General features: G+C 34.0%; 1 protein-coding gene across 4 annotated transcripts in view; it reads left to right on the top strand.

The window, feature by feature from the left end:
• Positions 1-13,322, top strand: part of LOC117174229 (sialin-like) — a 14,942-nt gene extending 1,620 nt beyond the window's left edge. The window contains exons 2-8 of one of the 4 annotated variants that reach the window (XM_033363106.1): positions 834-1,025; positions 1,122-1,596; positions 1,721-2,040; positions 2,133-2,392; positions 2,758-2,916; positions 8,066-8,257; positions 8,343-8,462. In XM_033363106.1, coding sequence (XP_033218997.1) covers positions 834-1,025; positions 1,122-1,596; positions 1,721-2,040; positions 2,133-2,392; positions 2,758-2,916; positions 8,066-8,155 — 1,496 coding nt within the window. In that variant the 3' untranslated portion in view covers positions 8,156-8,257; positions 8,343-8,462. Of the gene's footprint in view, positions 1-833; positions 1,026-1,121; positions 1,597-1,720; positions 2,041-2,132; positions 2,393-2,757; positions 2,917-7,725; positions 7,813-7,905; positions 8,007-8,065; positions 8,258-8,342; positions 8,818-8,937; positions 9,258-9,441; positions 9,702-12,640 lie in introns of those variants that run through there. The other 3 variants (XM_033363108.1, XM_033363107.1, XM_033363109.1) reach the window with 3 other exon arrangements.
• The last annotated feature ends 754 nt before the right edge of the window (positions 13,323-14,076 follow it).

Genomic DNA, 14,076 nt, shown 5'->3' with positions numbered 1-14,076 from the left:
TCAATTGACTATGTGCGAAACCTTGAAACAAAAATGGAAATAACTGTCAGCGCAACAGGTGGTGAAGCAGAAATTACATAAATAAAGATTAAGAAGATTGCTAAAGTTATAAAATAAAGTCTTTTATCATTTTTCTTCTGTTTTATTCTTGACTGATCACAGGAAAATTAAAATGTTTAGTTATTTTCACGATAAACCCAATTCTAAAGTTAGATACAATATATCCGTGTACATAATATATCTACAATGAAAAAATTTGAGCTGTCTTTCGATATTACTTGACACTTCAAAACATGGATATTCCGTTCTTTTAAATATATAACAATTATTCTGTTTATATAAATTAAGCTAAACCATTAGTAACAAACCAGAGCCAATAGCGATATTTTTGAAAAAAATATCTTAATAGTGCAGTGGCTCAGATTGCTCACACAACGAACGGGTTTCATAATTTATACAACGAATTTGTTAAGACATTCAACTTTTTCCGTGTATGTTGTACTTTTTGTAAACGATAAATTCTTTCATGTTTTGTCACATTTTGATTATATATGGCGTATTCTTATCAGTAATTCAGTGCTTTGATTAATATGCCTTTTTTGGTTTTTAAATCAAACGCATGTGAATTTTTTAAATATATAATCAATTTTGTTGTTTAGGCACGTTTGAAAAATAAACACGGACCTAAATAGTTTAGTATTTAGTATATAGTTTATCAGTGGTTGTCTCTAAAGACGCATTTTCAACAAGAGAGTTCCAAATATTTTTAAGTTGTAGAATATCTCAAAAATTTTGTATATACATATGACACCCAAAATAAATTTTTTTCATAGAATGGATTCCAACCAGAGGGATTATCTGCATCATGCTCTTTACTGCTTGCTTCACAAATTACGTGTGTCGATTGCAGATGCCTATTCTAGCAATCTCTATGATCAACACCACAGAAGTAGACGGTAGAGATGTTCACAGAGCGTTTAGTTTTTTTTCTAGCGAACCCTTTTATTGGTCATCTCAAATCAGAGGTTCGCAGAAGTCATCAAGGCATTATTTTAATTTTTTTCAAATTTTAAATACATTCAAACACATATAAGTCTAATTATTGTAATCTCACTACTTAGGACAGTTAATAGCCGCGTATGGTTATGGAAATCTCGTCGGAAATTTACTTGGTGGTATCATGGCTCTACAGTACGGTCCTCGAAGAGCGATTCTTTGGTCATCCCTTGTATCAGCAGCTATATGTTTGATGTCGCCAATTTTAGCGCAAGCACATTATGGTGCTTTGATTTTATCGAGAATAATCGTAGGACTTGCTGGGGGAGTTACATTTCCAGCGTGTCACAGTATGGTAGCTAGATGGGCACCGCCAAATGAAAGAAGCAGATTTGTTTGGTCCCTACAAGGTGGTTCGCTGGGTACAATTATTGCAATGCCAATGGTCTCCTCAATTGCTGCATATATTAATTGGGAAACTGGATGGTATTTCCCCTCGTTACTTATGTTTGTATGGATTGCTGCATGGGCACTTTTGGCATACGACTCACCTGGAGAACATCCCTTTATTACAAAAGAAGAGAAAGAATATATTTTAACGTAAGGGAGTTGATAAATTACATGTTAGAAGAAAAATATATATTCTCAAAATTGACCGTTGTGGATTATACTTTTTTCTACACAGATTCGAAAATAGGTGTTCTTAAATAATGTCTTATTATAGAGAGCAGGAGAGCACTGGAAAAACTCGTCAACATACCCTGAAAGAAACTCCAGTGTTGGCAATATTGACGTCATTTCCATTTCTCTGCCTAATAATTTGTCACTTTGGAAACCTGTTTATTTTGTCTTTCTATCAAAATTCAATTATGCTTTATCTTACTCAAGCTTTGGGATTCAGTGTCACAAATGGCGGACTTATGTCTGCATTACCTCCGTTAGGACGAATGCTGTTTGGCTTTTTCTTCAGTTTTGCAGGAGACACACTAAAGAGAAAGAAACTGATATCATTGACAGCACTTAGAAAGACTGCTAGTATTTTCTGTACGAATGATTATTAATTTGATATTCATCTTTTTTTAGTATGTCGATAGAAATTTTGGACACGTTTCATAATTGAATGTTGTATATTTTAGCGCACTTAGTGCCTGGAGTTTTTTTGATACTTTTGGGTTTCGTGGTAACCAACCAAGGTGATGGGCAGCTGTTACTGGCTAACATATTTCTCACTTTGGCGTTTAGTTTTAATGGAGCAGCAGTCATAGTTAACTTATCAAATAATCAAGATCTATCGCCAAACTATGCAGGATTTCTCTATGGCCTCATGAATACAATAGGATCCACGGCTGGAATTATTGGTCCTATTCTCGTAGAGGCTATAGCAGGATCACATGAAGTAAGTATAGTTATTTTGTCGCATTAAATTACTGGAAGTTCTTTACAAAAAAAGCGGAATTAAGGCACATTAAAAGTATTGCACTTTGAATGCGAGGTTGTAAAAAAACATATATCCAAAGAAAATCTCGTAAATGCGATTTAATAATTTGCAATCGCATCGGTTTTGCTTCGCATTTCATCGCATTAAATAGCATTGAGAAAAATTCTGTTTCGCATTTAATCGAATTCTATAGCATTCTTATACCAATGCAAGCTTATTAGAAAAGAGATCTCCTGAGAACATCTTTTGAATGCGAAGCAATACTTTTTAATCCAACGTTTCTTGCAGGGCTACAAGTCACTAAAAAAAAGAATTATTTACAGATTGAACAATGGCAAAAAGTGTTTTGCATTGGTGCAGGCGTATGCTTTCTAAGCATGATTATTTTTATCCTTGGAGGAAGCGGAAATGTACAAAAATGGAACGACAACAATGTATCAGAAAAGGCAGCGACAGAATCAGATAAATATAGCATTAAAAAGGTAGAGGATACAATCGTGTTAGGAACAAAATAAAATAAATTTTCGAAAAGTTAAAAAATCTTATAGCATATACCACTCTACTTTGGTTCTTCACTCGATGCAAGAATTTTTTTTTATATTTTGAAAGACCAAAAAAGAAAAAGTAATTACTAAAAGCCAAACTAATTGATAACATGTGGACTTGCGTTCAGTTTCTAGACGACCTCATCGAGGCGGTGTAGAAAAAGAGCACTTTAGCATTTTCCAACTTCTTCTGATTTTTTGTTGTTGACTTTTTTCTGTATTTTGTTGAACTTTCAGAATAACCAAAAAAATATGGGTATAAAAATACTTGCACCAAGTAAAGTACTGGTACAGATAAGTGGAATTTTCTATATTAGTTTACAATCAGTGACAATACCCACTACCCAGTAATTTAATTTAATCCTAAAAATTAAATCTTATAGATTTAAGCGCGATCACGGACGAATTTTCGAATAAAACAAATAACAGCATAAACATAGATTCCAGTGAGTCAAGCATTCCAAATCTTTGTTTATATAACATTCTTTGAGTCGATGCTCCAAATATTAAATACTGAATAATTTTTCATATACGTATGCTCTCAACTTATGTTACTTCTTGTTTCATTGTAAAAATATTCATAAGAGTTTCAGTGCTTACGAATGAAGATCGCCTGCTTTGTCAAACTGTCATAGCGCCTGACAAGCTGAAAGATATATGGCCATCCACATCATTTCTTTAATAATTCCAGTATCAGTAAAATTTAATTTATGGCAATTACAAGACCATAGCAACATCAAAAACTTGATGCTGTCAATGCTATCAATCTGTGCTCGGATGATTTGAACAATGTCAGATCCCAGACGAGGGTAAACTGTTTCCTCCATAAACGATAATTGTTTAAAGAAATGCATTTGACAGCTTTCATTAGCATCTATAATTAAGTTTTTTTGTTTGTGGGGATGACATTGATGGGTTCTACGAAGAATAGGCTATGTTTTCGTTACCGTTAAGAATAAGGCTAACTTCATTTTGTATGAAATTTAGTAAATACGTAGAAGTATTAAAAAAATTTAAATATTTTAAAATGCCTTGCTTTGAAAGTTATAGGAGCCTGTATTACATTAAAAACTGTAATACAAAATACTGGAGTTTTGAATTCGTAGGAAATGTTTCAAAAATTAATAGGTTATTTATTTCTCCTAAAAACTTAGCTAAATGAATTAAATTTTTTTTTAAATTTATCTGCTATATCATCAGAGATTGTACCTTACCAACAGCAGATTAACCCTCCAAATCATGAAAGCAGTTAAGAATCTTTAATGACAGAAAATGCTTAACGTCTTAATAAGACTAGATGGAAAATAATATTTTCAAATTAAAATTATTTCTTGAAAAAAAGATCCTACTTCATCCTCACTTCAGAAGTTTAGAAATAATTTTAATTTGAAAATATTATTTTCCATCTAGTCTTATTAAGACGTTAAGCATTTTCTGTTATTGAAGATTCTTAACTTGATCGATATTGTGTAGATTTTCTGCCTTCATGGTTTGGTGGGATGATCTACTGTCGGTAAGGTAAAATCTCTGATGATATAGCAGATAAATTTAAAAATAATTACTTGTACGATTAACACCTTGCTAAAAATTAGCGTTATTTTTTTGAATTAAGAGTTCTTATTCTGATCCCTCTAATAGCTTCATTGGAAAAGCACCTGACCGGATATCAGAAGTTTTGTGGTTCGTTTCCCAATGGAGTGAAGATGGAGTAGAATCTTTTTTCAAGAAATAATTAGAATTAAATTTTATTCTAACAAGTGAGTAAAATAGTGCCATAAGCGGATTTGTTCTTTTAAAATGTCTACGTACTCTCATCAGAAAGCCAATAGTTTTATTTGCACCAGCAACTAAGTCATCTATGTAGTCATTAAAAGTCAAACACTATTTAATACCGTCAACTGAGCATCTATGAATCAGTTTTAAATTTTTATACTATAACGATAAAAGTTTGCACTTTAAAGGGTTTAGGCTCATATATGGTAAAATAGAAACAACAACTTTATTAATTCTGACATCAAAAGTTGGCAAATACTTAATCAATGTAACGATTATTAGTTCCCAATAAAATTAAATTGCATGAACTCAAATTATTTACAGAAAGATGTGAATAAAGCAGCTTTGTTGTCAGCTTTGATATTATTAAAATGATTTTTGAAGTTAAGAATATTGAAGTTTCCCAGAATCATCATTTTATGGTCAAAAATTTCACGGATAGATATCAGAGCTGGGAGCATCCTTTTAAGACTGAACCGAGATGAAAGGGGTAAAATTAATTTTAAAATCGTTAAAATTTTTTTTCTTTGCATATACTTCGTATTTAGGGATACCTGTCATACTTAAAACTAGATATAATCAAAGGTATAGTAAGAGAATCTTGTCTAATTTTTCATGATGGTTTACATCTATATCACTGGTATAGCCATCCTTTTTAGTATCTTCTTTTATGATTCAGGGATTTTAAAATCCAACGCCTCAAATTTGTTAATATAAACATTACATGCCAAAATATATGCTTTTATACTATTTTTCGCATAACAAGTAAATATTTTCTAGCAATATAACAATTATTTAAAGAAGCCTCTGCAGGAATCCAAGGATAATGTGCGTAACATAACACTGCAGTAGTCTAAAATAAATTTTTTGATAGATTCCCCCAATTCGGCTCCAAATCCGAAAAAATAAATTGCACATTTATGTTTTTCGAAATTTTGATTTCAGCATGCGCCTTCGGACACTCGTAATTCCCCAGGTATTAACTCCACTTTTTGAAGTTTTTGACAAAACATCTAAAGGTTTGAGTTTAGGAACATGTCACGGGAAAATTCGAGGACCCACGATGCCTCAAAAAGTACCCCAAAATTTAAAAATGTTAATTCCGTACGAAATTTAGTTTTCGATACCTCAGCCTTATTACTTATAAGTAACTCTCGTTCAACATTTATTTATTTAGTCAGGAGTTTATTCGTTTGACATGGTGGCTTCAAAACTTTTTTTTAATTGTCTGACTTTTCCTTGACCAGTGTTTTTCCCTGATCTTTAAAGACCTGAATGCAAATCTTATAAATTTTCTTGATATAAGTTTACAGTTGAAAAATTTATTATTTTTGACGGTTATTTATTTCTTTGTTATGGGAATTCTTTTACTTTTACCAATTTTTTTTCAAAATCTCTGACTTTTTCTGACTAAAAAATCCCCTGTTTGAACAATATTTTTTTGAGAAGTTTAGCAGTGTTCTTTCTTTTTTACTAAGAAAATTCTGACTAACTGTTGAAGATATACATTTTACTTTTAATATTCATGATTTTTTTAAACAATTCAATATAAACAATTCAAGGTATTGACTTTGAACATATATACAATAAAAACTGCAATTATTGGTTGACAAAACATAAAATATTGCTCGCGATATATTGAGTAGCTAAACTGAGTGAAAATGAGGTTGATTAAAAAAAGTTAACCAATTCCGTGTAAATCATTCAAGAATTTGGATGTTCAAATTTCATGGTTTTTAAGAATCATAATGTTTCATAAGAAAAAATATTCTCTTCTGGGAAAACAAAGATTTAGTATGACGGTATCTCACTGGGACTGTCGATTTTTCGTTGAAAGTTCTATAAATAGAAGAAAGTAATATATTTTTTAAAATAAACGATTAATGGTTATAAAAAACTTTTCGGACCATATGACAAAAAGTTAGGTAAAAATCCTTTATTTAAGGACTTTTTCATTTAGCAAAGAAGTATTTGATTATTTTATTGAATTTAAAATGTTTTCTGACGAAGAAGTTGGTCAGAAAAAGGTTTTCAGAAAACGTAAGAGCTTCGCCAATTAAAAACAAAGATGGGAGATAAGCTGGTTTGGAAATTAGCAATCTTTTTATTACTATATAAAAATGAGCGTTTGAAAAAAATCCTTTTAACATACAAATTGTATTTGATTTTTTAAGAATTTTGAATAAAAAAAGCCCATTTTCGGAAAAAAGTTGGTTATTTATAACACAAAAAAAAAGAAAATTACTTAATTTCCTTGAAAATATTGTTCAAACAAATTTATTTTGTTACATATTAAAGTTGAGGTATCGAAAACGTACAAAATATAAAAAAGGCAATCTAGATTATTTATAAAGATTGTGTAAAGATTTAGTGGCACCGTGGGATTGTGCTAGAAAGTACTCTACAAGACCTCAAATTTTTTCGTATCATTTTCCTAAGCCTTCAAAAGTTATTCCGAAAATCCCAGAAAGTTTTTTTTTACCGTGTATTTGACATGGGAAATTTCGAGTGCCGAGAGGGACATGCCAAAATCACAATTTCGAAAAAACAAAAATACAATTTCTTTGTTGGAGTTTGATGGGAATTATTTTAAAACTAAATGTGAAGAAATATTTTATAAGTGTTTCATTTCATTAACTATTTTGTCTTGTTTAATCAATGTTTGACAAGCATGTCTCCACTTTTCCTCCATCTTGTATCGATAAAATTTGGATGATATTGTACTGTTCCAAAAAATAAATGTTCAGTTTTTTAAAAGGCTAGGAATTGATGAAAAATGGACAATAAAAACAGAAAAAAGTAAACGTATCATGCCTAAAACTATTATTTCAACAAATTTCTTCGCCAAGAACCTTCCTGATTTGAAATGGAGCCAATCTTCTAGAAATTTAGAAAGCATTGGTATCAAACTTCAGACAATCGCGATAAATAAAATTTTTAACTATTTTGATAAGCGCAGCAGTTCAGATCGAATCGGTTTTTTCGTGTATATTGTACTTTTTGGAATCAATTTATAATTTATAATGTCTTGTGGCATCTTCAATATGTCCCTTAATATCAGTAATTCAGCGGTTCTATTACTACGCCTTTTTGTCTTTTAAATGAAACCTATATACATATATAATATCTATTCGATATTTGCTGGTTAAATTTTTTATAACCTTATAATCAACGGGCCTATATTTTAGTGATAGTTTGATATTGGTTTCCTCTAGAAACATAATTTTCAACAACAGACCTTCAAATATTTTTAAGTTAATATCTTCTAGTTTTTTCATATGATACTGAAATTTAAATGTTTTTTTTTTCATAGAATGCATTCCAGCCAGAGGGATTATCTGCATCATGCTCTTCACTGCTTGCTACACAAGTTATGTGTGTCGATTGCAGATGCCTATTTTAGCAATCTCTATGATCAATACCACAGAAGCGGATGGAGCAGATGTTCATAGAGCATTTAGTTTTTTCTCTAGCAAACCCTTTTATTGGTCAAATCATATGAGAGGTGAGTAGGAGTCACCAAAGAACATTTTTATTTTTTTTAATTTTAAATACATTTAAACAATTGTAATTGTAATCACAATACGTAGGACAAGTAATAGCTGCGTACGGTTATGGAAATGTCATTGGAAACTTACTTGGTGGTATCATGGCTCTAAAGTACGGTCCTCGAAGAGCGATTCTTTGGACATCCCTTATATCAGCAACTATATGTTTGATGTCACCAATTATAGCACAAGCACATTATGGTGCTTTGATTTTATCGAGAATAATTGTAGGACTTGCTGGAGGAGTTACACTGCCAGCGTGTCATACTATGGTGGCTAGATGGGCACCGCTAAATGAAAGAAGCAGATTTGTTTGGTCCTTACAAGGTGGTTCGTTGGGTACAATTATTACAATGCCAATGGTCTCCGCAATTGCTGAACATATTAATTGGGAAACTGGGTGGTACTTACCATCTTTATTTATGTTCTTATGGATTGTTGCATGGACACTTTTTGCATACAACTCACCTGGAGAACACCCCTTTATTACAAAGGAAGAGAAAGAATATATTTTAACGTAAGAAAATTGATAAATTACATATTAGTATAAATATATAGTCAGAATTAAGCGTTATGGATTCTACCATTTTGTATGCAGATACGAACATAGGTGTTCTTAAACAATTTTTCATTATAGAGGACAGGAGAGCACCGGACAAAATCGACAACATACCCTAAAGGAAATTCCAGTGTTAGCAATAATTACATCAGTACCATTTCTCTGCCTAGTAATTTGCCACTTTGGAAACCTGTTTCTTTTGTCCTTCTATCAAAACTCAATTATGCTTTATCTTACGCAAGCTTTGGACTTGACTCTCACAAAAGGCGGATTTATGTCTGCATTACCTCCGCTAGGACGCATGCTGTTTGCATTTTTCTTCAGTTGGGCAGGAGACACAGTCATGAGAAAGAAACTGATGTCCTTAACAGCACTTAGAAAGTGTGCTAGTATTTTCTGTACGAATAATTATTAGTTTAATATCCTTTATCATCTCATACAAGTTCTTTATTTACTTTGACAGTACTAAAATTTAATTGTATTACGTCATAATTTTTGTTATATAAAATCTTGGAAAAAATCATTCTATGATGTTGATAGTAATATTACACACGTTTCATAATTAAATGTTGTATATTTTAGCGCACTTAGTGCCTGGATTTTTTTTGATACTTTTGGGTTTTTTGGTAACTAACCAAGACGATGACCAGCTGTTACTGGCTAACACATTCCTAATTTTGGCATTCAGTTTTAATGGAGCAGCAGTCATAGTGAACTTATCAAATAATCAAGATCTATCGCCAAACTATGCAGGATTTCTCTATGGCATCATGAATACAATAGGATTTACGGCTGGGATTATCGTTCCTATTCTCGTAGAGGCTATAGCAGGAGCGCATACAGTAAGTATAACTAGTTTGTTGTATGAAGTTACTATAGTTAGTAAATTAGTTTTAAAAACGGCTGGGGAGTCCTGTGGAAAGTCCCTGACGCTTTAGCTATAAAGCCTATTGTGCCTATTGTTGTAGACCCTAAACCACTTGACAAAGCCCAGTATGTTAATCACCGATCGCATTTTAATTTCCTAAGTTTCCATAAAATGGGCCCCGAGGGTTTGCGGCCTCGGCCTAGCTAATCCCGGACATTGGCATAATACATGTAGAGATATTTTATCATCCCTGTCATATTTCTTGCACTCTGTCGTAGTGTTATATCCGATTGTGTGCATATTTTGGTTTAAGCAGTTGTGCGCAGGAAGCAGCTGTACCATTGTTCTTGCCACTTTCTTTCGTAAACCGCTTTTTTGTTACCCTTGATCCCTGTGTCACCAGGAACCCATGTAAGAGCCACTTTGTTTCTTCCTGAAAGTTGGTTTAATGCCATTTTGCATTCCCACCCCAGTTCTGATGTTATGTTTGGTTTCCATACCGCAGTTAGTGTCGCTAGGCTGCTCGAGGAGATCGTAATCTATCTGCCAGCAATGTTTTTTCTAATAATGTTTCAACACACCGAAGGACGGCCAGGACCTCCACCTGAAAAACGGTAGCATGTCTCCCAAGCGGGAACTTTATTTTGCTAATTTTTTGTCTTATCTCTAGAATCGGCAGTGTGCGCTTATGTCACACGGGAGCTTAGTTCGCCTAGTCCGTTAAGTATATTTACGATTGCCAGGCGGCCCATCGCGTGTGCCGCTCCTGGAGTTATCGCAACGTGTAGGGGTTCTTCACAGCGCATGATGCCTATATCGTGACCGTGGGGGTAGTCCACATTGTTCCTATCAAACCCCTACACGCAGCCTGTCCTGCATCGTTTTAAGGTTTTCCTGTGGTCATCAGACCACGGCCGCATAAAGGATCCCCGGTTTAAGGATATAGGAATAGATCTATGCAAGAATTTTAGTCCCTAGACCCCACGTCAATCCAAAAGCTCTCCTGTCCACCCAAAAAGTCGTGACAAATTTCCTGCCTTGGGTCTCCAGATGCTTCGCCCAGGTTAGTTTTCTATCTAGGATAACTATCAGATATTTAACCGAATCTGAAAACGTCAGTCTCCCACAAAAAATATACAAAATTGTCGACTTTCGGAACCTTGTATTTTCTCATAAAAATGACCGTCTTGGTTTTTTTTCGGATGTACTGAGAGTCCTCAGCTATCGCACCAGAGTTCTACGATGTGCAGCGCCGACCTTGCCAGGCCCATCAACGTTTCCAGATGGGCTCCCCTGACTACGATTGCAAAATTATCTGCATAACCCTAGGCATAGTACCCCTCTTTATTACGCTTACAAAGGAGGCCATCTACTACCAAACACCATAGGAGGGGCGACAGGACACCCCCTTTGGGCAGCTCCGTGTCGCTATTCCCTTAACTAAGCCTTCACCCTAAATGGTTTCGAGTCTCCTTTGGCGTAACATATTATTTCCTATCCAGCTTACTAGCTGGTTTGACACGCCACACCTCAAAGCCTTTCAACAAAAGACTTCTAGAGGAGTAATACTAAAGGCACCTTCTATATCCAAGAACGTGCCCACAGCATACTCGTTTTGTTCCAGCTGCTGCTCCAATTTTGTTTCGACAACATGGAGTGCCATTTCTACCGAATAGCCTGTATGAAAAGCATGCTGCCTCTGTGCACCGAGACAGCCAAAAGCATCTCATCCCTGATATATATCTCGACCAGCCTCTCCTATGGATAAAAGACGTTAAGCTGATCATTCGAAAATCTTTTGCAACAGTGTAACCTTAGTCCTTAAAAGGTTTGGAGATTAAGTCCACCCTACCTCCCTCCATGCCAAAGGCGCTTGTTTTAAAGCAATTATTACCCTAAATAATTTCATGAGTGGAGGGACGACAAAATCCAGGTGCTTTTGTGATTTAAAGGGACAGAAGGACCTAACGGCCCATTCCACCTTTTTGCTGTCTACGAACTTTTAAGTGAAATTCCAATCGGCCCTCTCCGACCCTTGGCCACAGCCTTTTTCCTCTTGTTCGGTTCGTATACGCTAAAACCCCGGAAAGTAAACTTCCATGCGGTAGTCCAGCGTTGCTTCTTCATCTTTGGCAAACTCGCCATTTTCGAGCCTTATTAGCCCGAGGCGAGTTTCCGGGTTTTTCGTGAGGATCTTGTGGTGCCTCGCTGTTATCGGAACTTTCTTATATTTCTATTGTATTCATACTGAGCCATTTTATAGATGTCCCAATCTAAAGTAAATTTAGTTCTATTTGCCCTGTTGCACAACGTTCTTATCTTTTCGCGGAGTTTCTCCAGGTGGGTATTCCACCGTATTATACCCCTTTCCTAGACTTAATTGTGCTTGTTGGGCAATTGTTTCCATAATATGTAGTCAGAGCGCTTCACAGAAAATCCGCGGCGTGCTCTAACTCGTCAATGTTACCATAGTTGGTGGGAAATTCCACAAGCATTTCTCTGAGTTCCTCTTTGCATGAGTCTTAAAGTGTATTTTTAGGGTTTCTGATCTTTGAAACCGCGGTTCTCCTGGGTTTAGCTGAAACAAGATATCTCAGTGCCCGCTAGATATTCAATTAAATCTTTACCTCTGGCATTGATATTTGTGCTCCCCCACTCCGCATGGTAAGAGTTGGAATTTCCTTCGTATTTAATATAGCATTGAGACAAATTATGTTTTAAATTCAATAGCTTTCTGTAGCATTGAAACATATTCGAACTATTGTATTAAAAAGTATTAGGTTTCCGTCCCAATGCAAGGTTGTTGCGAAAGAGGGTTCCAGAGAATATCTCATGAATGCGAAGCAATAAATTTCAATCCGACGTTTCTTGTAGGGTTCCAGCAAGCCACTAAAGAAAAATAATTATTTACAGATTGAACAATGGCAAAAAGTTTTTTGCATTGGTGCAAGCATATGCGTTCTAAGCATGATTATTTTCATTCTTGGAGGAAGCGGAAATGTACAAAAATGGAATGACAACAATGTATCAGAAGACGTGACAACATAATCAGTTGAAAATAGTATAAAAGGCAGAAGATAAAATAGTTTTAAGAACAAAATAAAATAAATTTTCAAAAAGTTCAATAATTTTAGAGCATATTCCACTGGTTACACTAGTTCTTCACTTGGCGTACGCATTTTTTTGTCAATCTGAAAGACAAAAAAAACCAGAAAAAGTGATTTCAAAAAGCCAAACAAATTTCTAACATACTTGTTCAGTATTAGTTTTTCCACACGCCCTCATCGAGCTGGTGTAGAAAAACGACACATTAACTTTTTACAGCGTCGTTTGACTTTAAAAAATTTTTTTTGTTCTTTTTTCTTTATTCTGTCGAATTTATAAACTAAACACACAAAAATTCTAAAATATTTACACTGTGTAAAGAACTAGTGCATAAACATAGATTCCAGGGAGTGAAACATTCCTAATCCTTGTTCATACAACGTTCTTTGAGCCGATGCTTGAAATATTGAATACTGGATTACTTATTATTTTGTTTATATACATATCCCCTCAACTTTTGTTACTTTTGTTAACTTATAGTTATATCCGAATCATTTTATTAATAATGCAAGTATAAATAAATATAAAATGAAATTATAATGTTTTCGTATTCAGCATCTATTCCTGAAGCGCAGGCCACTAGAAATTTCTTTTGCTTTAAAATACCACTAAATTATTATTATTATTATTATACACTGCATAGGTGTTATATGGAGAAGGCCTTTAGCACTTCATTCCAAAAATGTAGCATATTCTCGAATTTTATCTTCATAATTAGCCAGACATGTTCCATATGACATAGCTCATTCTGGATGTAAAACTGAAACCTACTAATATATTTGTATCAGTAAAATTTAATTGATCACAATGACAATACCACAGCAACATAAAAAACTTGATGCTATATCAATGCTATTAATTTGAACAATGTCAGATATCAGAAGAGGATAAATTTTGCCTTCCTCAAACGATAAGTATTCAAGGAAATGCCTTTGACAGCTTTCAATAGCAACTATAATTATGCTTTTTGTACGAGCAAAAAAGTGCCACAAGCGGTTTGGCTCAAATATGGTAGGATAGGAACAAAAACTTTATTAATTTTGACATCAAAGTCGGGCAATACTAAATGAAGGTAACGATTATTATTTCCCAATAAAATTAAATTTCCTTAACTCAAAGTATTTACAAAAAGATGTGAAAACAAAGGTACGAGGGTAGTTCAATAAGTCCTTAGAATGACCAACATATGGCGCGCGAATCGCTCCAAATCATCTGTTTTCAGTCAGCACCCCTCCCGACTAGAT

Source organism: Belonocnema kinseyi, chromosome 6 (genome assembly GCF_010883055.1).
Source record: "Belonocnema kinseyi isolate 2016_QV_RU_SX_M_011 chromosome 6, B_treatae_v1, whole genome shotgun sequence".
NCBI lineage: Eukaryota > Metazoa > Arthropoda > Insecta > Hymenoptera > Cynipidae > Belonocnema > Belonocnema kinseyi.
This window is presented reverse-complemented; position numbering and strand designations above follow the sequence as displayed.